General features: G+C 44.7%; 1 protein-coding gene across 3 annotated transcripts in view; it reads right to left on the bottom strand.

Annotated features, from left to right (window-relative positions):
• The window catches only part of GRAMD1B (GRAM domain containing 1B), a 28,063-nt gene extending 22,618 nt beyond the window's left edge, over nt 1-5,445 (bottom strand). For 2 of the 3 annotated variants that reach the window (XM_010010002.1, XM_010010001.1), the window contains exon 1: nt 5,239-5,445. In XM_010010002.1, the coding sequence (XP_010008304.1) occupies nt 5,239-5,352 (114 nt within the window). In that variant the 5' untranslated portion in view covers nt 5,353-5,445. Of the gene's footprint in view, nt 1-3,738; nt 3,760-5,238 lie in introns of all 3 variants that reach the window. The other variant, XM_010010000.1, reaches the window with a different exon arrangement.
• Between the last annotated feature and the right edge of the window lie 2,617 nt (nt 5,446-8,062).

The raw sequence follows: 8,062 nt of genomic DNA on the forward strand, positions 1-8,062 counted from the left end.
AAAGGCATAACTCACAGATTCCTGGGGGAAAAAAGATTCATAATCAAACTATAATTGGCATAGACAAAACAGAGACACTGCTATCACTGTCTCTTCTAAATAAGGGTGCACATGCTGTGGTGTCAGCACACTGCCATAGGATTTCATCCCCCTCTGCTGCATTGACTGCAGTAACTCTTTTCTGCCCCTTGCATTTGAATGTCCCCAAACCTCAGCTCCTCTGTAAAGGAGCTCTGCAGCTTCTCCTTCCTTAAGCTCTTCCACACAATTATATTGACCTCCAAGCCTCATCTTTTGCCTCCACTCAACATGAGGAGATTCCTTCCCCCTGACATCTGTTTTGCAGGTAAAACAGTCCAAAGAGAAGGGAAGCTGAGTCCTTAAATCTATCTTCAATATCATTTACCTTCTTTTTTAACTCCCATAGAATTAGAATATAGGGGATGTGAATGATGAAAATCAAGAGAGTTTAATGGAGGGGAAAAAAAGGAAAGAAAAAGGAAAAACATATTCTTACTTTGAGCAGGTTAAGTCTGTCATACTGGAAAAAGAAACCATAAGCATTAGAACTGAAAAGAGAAAAGAAATAAGTAACAGAGGAATGGAGTTGCACACGGAAGTGGAGAAGATGTAACTGAGTTGCAGAGACAATGCTACGGGAGCAAATACCAGAGTTCATAGTTACACAGTGGCTGTAACCAGGAAGAACTTGAGAAAGGCAAAAAATGGGGCATTTTCCCTGAGCCCTTAATTAATATACTATTGCCTCTAAATCTTCATAGGATAATGTCATTGCATATACTGCTATGGAAGATTACAGCTTTACAGAGCTAATGGGAAGCAGTGGATCACACATACAAAGTTCAGCCTGCTAACTTGATGCCAACACAAGTTACCACCTTTCAAGCATTACTGGGAGCAGGATCACAACTAACTCCTACTGCTTCCAGGGGAATGGAAACCTTTTTCCAACTGAATGACATGCCATAGAGCTCTCTAAGTATCCTTAAATCTATTTTATGACTGGGGAAACAGAGGCACAGAACCAGGGTGAGGGCAGAGCTTGGAACAGATTCCAGAGCCCTTTCTCCTGACTTGTGTACTTCCAAAAATCTATGCTATTCACTTCACTTCCAAATCCCTATGGCCAAATAACTCAAAGAAATTAATGACATTTATTCCCAAATCTCTCACCCTAGTCCAAAATGACCAGTATTTCATGACCTGCTACCTATAGGATTATACCACCCCATGGGAGGGGTAAATGAGAAGACACAGCCAAACTCTTCTCATAATCACACACTGAAAGGACAAGGCGCAACAGTCATAAGCTGCAGGAAGGGAAATTCTACTTGACTAGGAGGAAAAAGCCTGTTCCCAAGGGTGGTTAAGCACTGGAGCAAGGGCTTGCTGAGGCTTTGGGATCTCCAGTCTTGGAGCTCTGCAAAATGTGGCTTGCCAAGACTTTAGACCAACCTGTTCTAACCACATCAGCCCTGCTTTGAGGACAAGAGACCTTCTGAGGCCCCTTCTGACCTAAACTGTTCTACAGTCTCCAAGACTAACATCAAAACTCATGTTGTCCCCTAACCTGGTATTTATCCTCAGCATTCACTATTAGCTATAGACGGTGGGAAGAATATAAAGGATTTATAATGGAAAGGAAATCACTTTTAACCATGGGCAAGAGCAAAAGAGTTAAAAATAGATATTTCATTGCTGGCTGTCAGCAAAAAGGGGAGTTTTTTACTAAGTTCAGAAAGCAGCAGTGTTTGCCAATAAAAGCCTAATGCTGACACACGCCTGTAGGTGATTTGGTCCATGCCACATGACGGACAGGACGGAAAAGCTCTTTCTGCAGGAAAGATTTCCTACAGATGTCACCCAGTGCTTAAAAACTCCTGGCGAAGCGCTCCCCCTGATGGCAACACTGCAGCACGACAATTGACACAACACACAAAAGAGGGCAGGGGACTTCAAGCAGATCTGTCAGCAATTGTATAAACACAGCATCAAACTCATGGGCTCAAGCTGGTTCATTTCATTAGCGAGACAGGTTGGAAAACGAGAGCATTCTTCTTGCACAAGACGGGTGGGGAGAGGAGAAGAGGCTGAGAAAGTAGATGTTAACATCTTTGTCCTCTGGTTCTTTGTTCCTAACCTCTCCCTGTCTTAACAGCCACCATCATCATCTGTGTGGGGAGTATCAGGGGGTTCATTACACCTGAGTTTCCTCCCTTTTACCACGAATGCCACCTTGGGGAGCACAGAGGAGAGATTGACACTGCTTTAAGCTCACCCTGTGCACAGACCATGGTAAGCAAGGCAGCAGGCTCCAACACAGGCTTGGGGAGGTTGTGCCCAGGATCCCCTTCCCTTTGTGCATTGTCTTCCTCGCACTGCAACTCACCTTGAGGTCCACTTCCCTCTTGCTTCCCTAATTCTCTTCGAGTTATTGGGGGTTTCCTCTCATCCTCATGTACTGCTCATCACAGTACCACTGCACATACATTTTACATATACAGCACTCTCTACCAGTGTTCTTCCCACCAGTCCCTCTTCTAACAAACTCCTCCATAGCTTAGGCAAAGCACCTCCTGCTTACCACGACCTGTCCTGACCCACACACCTCTACTCACCAGCAATCCTTTCAGGACTCTTTGCTACTCCAGACCTGCATCTTCATAGAGCTTCTTTCACACTGTTGTGGTTTAAGCTACAGTTACCAAGCACAAGACAATCTGTCTAATAAAAGACATAACAAAGCTTCCAGCAGACACCAGCAATCATGCAAGGTCAGGCTGGATAAAAGAGGCACTACGACCAAGGGAAAACAGTAAGCCAGCACTGCAGACTTCACTGCTCTCTGAGAACTCGCCTAGAATGAAATCTAAGGCATCAACTGGGGAAAGGCCAAGGCATCGATTCTGTAGATTATGAAGCCATCCAAGCCATTCTGGTTTTAACTTGCCTTGTATATATGTGGAAATGCCAACAGCCTGGCACGCTGTCCAGTAAGCATCCCATCCGCGTTTCTGATTTGTACACTCTTCTGAGGGCAGCATAGAGATGTGAGATCAATCTCAAGTGATCTTATCTCCAATCCAAGCACCCACAGAGGGATCTTCTATTCATTACCTTTGAGGGCGAGCCCATGAATTCTCACAATTCATTTGGGACAGGTCTGTTCTAACAGGTTTAAGCTGGATTCATTTGAGATCACTGATCTTTAATATTTACATCACACAGGAATAGCGTGCGAGGGCAGTAAGCTGAGATCACTGGCCATAGAACAACTATTCATCATAAAAAGCAGGCAAGAAGCTATAGAGGTCAACTCTTGTTTCTGAAAGGGATAAAATAAGAAGAGAGGAAAGAGAAGGGATTATGGTACTGTCAGCCTACCAAAGCCAGCAGATTTCTCTGGCAAAGACAGCAGCTCGCTTCAACGGGAAGGGAAAGCAAACCTTAAAACAAAGGCTAAAATTAGTCAGAAGTAATTGAAGGAATGCAATGAACAGGCCAGATCTCACACCATGTGAGCAAATATTAATGAGATCCCAGTGATATAAGTGAAACCAGCTTCAGCTACAGGCATGGGGCTGAGCTCTTGCTGACATTCTCACAGCCGCGCCAGGAGAATGCCTTACTGGGGTCACCGCTCAGTACCACTGGGAGGGTTTCTGAGTGATGAGACAATTCTACAGTGGGGGACAGGAGAGAAAAAAGAAGGCTTACTTTGGAGAGGCGCTTGTGTGACTTAATCGGAGAGAAAGCATGCAGGAATGAAAAGAGAGAAATTAAGGAAAGAAGAAAAATTACCTGGCAAATCAAGAGAAGGAAAACCCACAAACCCAACAGAAAGCATTATACCCCCCTCCCCTTTTACTGTGAAAAGCACCATGAAGTAAAGCCAAGCTTTAGTAGTCACCGTGTTTGGTAAGAATCAAGCTCCCATGGCCTTAAATCACAGCAACTCATTTCTGTAACTCCCCCTTAGTAAGGATGCCATTTCCCACACAGTGTCCCCCAGCGTGGCTACAACCACAGCATCCTGCCTGCCTCCCAGCACAGCTTTCCTTTGGGGACACACTGCTGGCACCATAACACCCGAGGCTGTCATCCGGTCCGGCCACCCTGGGCAGTGTTTGTAGGTTGCTGAGTGCACAGGAAGCAAGGCTGACCTCAAGGGCAACCTCAGAGCTGACAGGTCTCGAATGATCCATCCTGGGAAAACCCTTCACCCGCTCTTTTGAACTCACAATATACTCTCCCCATAGTAGTGAGTGATCAGTGAATGGGGGCCAGTGAATCCCATTTCCTCTGCTGACAGTGACCACAAAGGGGAGTGGATGAACACTTCTTGTGTGGGATAGCGAATGAAGGCTTCTTGTGTCCAGCATAAATTGGGCAAAGATCTAACAACTCATTTCACACAAGCCATCAGAGTTATGTCTGTGACACCACGCTGAAATATTTCACTTCAAAACACCAGAAATACACACATGCTCCTGGCAGCTAACTGTCTTATATGCCACTGACATGAGGGTTATAATCAAAGGTTATGTTTGGCTCCCATGTGTGTTTGAACAGGTCCCATTCACTCACAGAAAATTGAGTCACCCAACCCTGTTCCTCAGAACAGCAAAGACAAGGCTGTTTCTAATATGGTCCAAAAGACACAGTATCTGTCAAGGGAAAATATCATCAAAAGACAGTCAGAATACTGCACTGGTAGGAGGCAACATGCAGAGGACTGGCCAACTGATTCTATGCAACTTGAACCTCATCTCAGCACAGGGCTTATGACTGAAGAAATGCATGGGCCCTTCCTAGGCTGTCTGCACAGAGGAAACTTTTTTTGTTCCATGACCCTTCATGTTCCAGATAATAAAAAGTCATCGCAAGAGCTGATTTTCAAGGTCTTTATCAAAACCACAGAGCCCCCCACAGAAACAGGGCCTTGACTGCAAAAAAGTTAACCTACTTAAGCTGTTATGGAGCTGCAGTACAAGCCATCAGCAACTGATGGACACTGAAAGGATGCTATAGTTGTGCAAAAGTCTGACCTACACAAATGGATCCCAGTTCGGAGAATCTCCAGAAGGATGATGCGGGAAGAAAGAGGAAAGTTAGCCAGAGGGAAAAAGGCACAGACAAAGCCAGTGTACTGCATTAGAGGGTTTAGAGCTGGGGACACATGCACGTCTTGCCCAAAGTCATTTGCTCATTGCTTACCTTGGAGTTCTTGGCCCCGCTGCGGCCTGACTGAGAGGAGCAGCTACGCTGTACACCCTGCTCCGGCGTGGAAGGGGATTTGTCCGAGGAGTGGTCCGAGCCTTTCTCCACCATGGCGTCTCCTTGGGAGTCCTGCGGCGTCGGGGACCGGGAGCGTTTGCGCAGGATCGGGGAGCAGGCAGGCGTGCTGCGGTTGGAGTTACTGGCAGTACTGCAAAGGGGAAGGGAGAATGAGCAGGGTTAATGATCTTCAGCTCAAACAGAATACAACCGCATCCATTCTTGAGCTAGAGCTTCACTCACAGATTGGTCCACCAGCACGGCAGACAAATATGAAGCAATGCACCCAATGCCACACGAAGGACTTACATCCACAGTGAAATTAGGCTGCAGGCAGTTATCATTTACCAGTGGCAAAGGGAACTACAGCAGTTCCCTTGCCAGGGTCTTTCTCCACCCACTCTTCAGTTCATCTGACCACAGAGGAATGCCCACAAGAATGAACTCATTCTCTCCTGTCAGCTCTGAGGGTTTAAAAAGAGGATCTGAGCTTAGGAAACCTAAACTTGCTCCCAAGAACGAGGGAGATGTCAGTGTGTTCTCAGTGGAGTCCACTCTTAATAGAGTCCCACTGTGTCCCTCCTTTATTTTATTCCAGCAAGTATAACTAGTCTCAACAGGATGCACAAAAATGGAACCATGTCTGTTAGGAAACACTCCATTAAAGATCATCAAAAACGATGGGGCACTGGGAGGGGAGTCATGATAACAGACAACACAGTCATGATTTCCTGTATCAAACCATCCTTTCCCACACCAATTCGAGTTGTGCACGGAAACGTTTTGCTATGACATAAAAGCTTTCATGATTTAAAGAAAGAGAAGTTGCCCTTTCATACTGGGGAAAAACAAGACCTTTCAGAGGTTTACAGAAGATATGAAACATTTAGGGGAATGGAACTTCAGTAAATGTCCTAACACCTATATCAGAAAGCCAGTTACATACATATTTATACAGAACAGGAAAACTCAGATTTCCTCACTGTTCCTTCTCTTTTGATGCCTCTTCTTCCTGCCAGACACTTCAAAATACCACACGCTGCATCCATTTTTCCCTGTGTAACTCATTTCCTTTAAGAGCTAAAACTATTTATGACCAGCACAAACATCTTTGAGGCCTTCCCTGCTGGTACTGTTCAACCCTGCAACCTGCAGATCACAGTGGAACCTGGGCTGATCCAAGGATGAACTTTGTGCTAACTCTGCCATGCAGAGTTGTTACTGTACTCTGTTATCTTCTGAGCATTCGAAAGCAAAGCCACATCTGAGTGAGACAGAAGAGTATGCAATAGGAAAAGGGTGAGGCAATTACAGCTGTAAGGGATTGCATTAAAGAAGTGAGTGCAATTGAACTCTTGAGGGCTATAATTTAAGCCCAATTACATACAGCAAACTGAAGTTTGCTTCTCACAATGTGATGTACAGTGGGGGACTTAAAATGGATTGTTTCCTTTCTGAAAACATGCCTGAGGTTTCATTCATTCTCAGATAAAAAAATCACATCCACCTCTTACCTCTGAAGATGCCAAAATCATTTTACGCATGGTAGTTAGATAACGTAATACACTCCTTTATCAAGGAGTGATATTTATCACTATCTTTATCACAATCTACTGGCTTAGTACTGGATGAACTGGTCTCATAAACTACCCTCTACTTGGTCACTGTTTGTTTTAACACACAAGTGATGACATTTTCCCTAAACAATTTGCAGACAGAACACTGCAAAGTTGCATATGCAAACATCAACAGGAGCCAATTTCACTCTCATATGCACAACAAGCTTACAAGTGGTAAGAGAAACGCCAACAGCAAATTGTGTGCCCCCTTTCCTTGGTGAAGACACTGGAATACTGAACACCACTCTGTGTACAGCACAACTGTAGCAATATTCAACTTTTAATCCCTCCAAATGGTACCTGGAACTAAAGACTGAACTAAAGATGATCCCCAGCAATACAAGGCAAGAATTTGAAGCCAATGCTCCTGAGTCACATCCCACTGCGCTAAATCAGTTTGAACAGACATACTCATTTCTCTTCTATGAAACCTGGGTTTATCATGCACAACCTCCTTCTCATTTTCAGTTCATGTGAGTTCACATGCACAAGTTTCACTCTTGAGTTTCAGCTTCAAGCAACTCTACACAGACTAAGGCAAATTCAGCCAAGGTTCTGCTTGCTTTCAAGGTTGCAGATAGGAAGGAGCACAGAGTTTTTACTGCTTCTAAAGTAAAAGACAATATAACCAGTTCAAAACAGGGTATAGCTGTACTATATAGTACAGTGTATATAGTACTATGTGTATGTGAAACTCAGATGAGACCACTAAAAAGTTTGATAGTCTTACTCAAACCATAGTCAAATGAGAAATGAGACAAATTCTGCCTTTTCTGGACTGCAATAAATACATTAATACTAGCTCCAGTACACACTCACACACAGGCACGGAAGATACAGTCTCAGTTTTCACACTCTAGCACATACCTGCTTCCAACCAGGCTTAGCACACCTAGCACAGGCACGGCTAAGCAGTGTGCAGCTATGGAGGCCAATTCAAGCTGATCACCCATGGTCTTACCCACTCCTCAGGCATGCTGAGTAACCCATGCTGCTGCAGCTACACAGGAGCAGCATCAGCACTAACTCCCTTAAAGTTGCATGTATGTGTTTGTCCAGGCTCCGTTCACGCTGCTGTAGCTGTATGTTTTGGTGCCAAGCACAATCTCAGGCATTCTCTGGTCTCCAAGTTCATTTTCCAGTCA

The sequence above is a fragment of the Nestor notabilis genome, unplaced genomic scaffold (assembly GCF_000696875.1).
Source record: "Nestor notabilis isolate BGI_N333 unplaced genomic scaffold, ASM69687v1 scaffold20352, whole genome shotgun sequence".
Classification (NCBI taxonomy): domain Eukaryota; kingdom Metazoa; phylum Chordata; class Aves; order Psittaciformes; family Psittacidae; genus Nestor; species Nestor notabilis.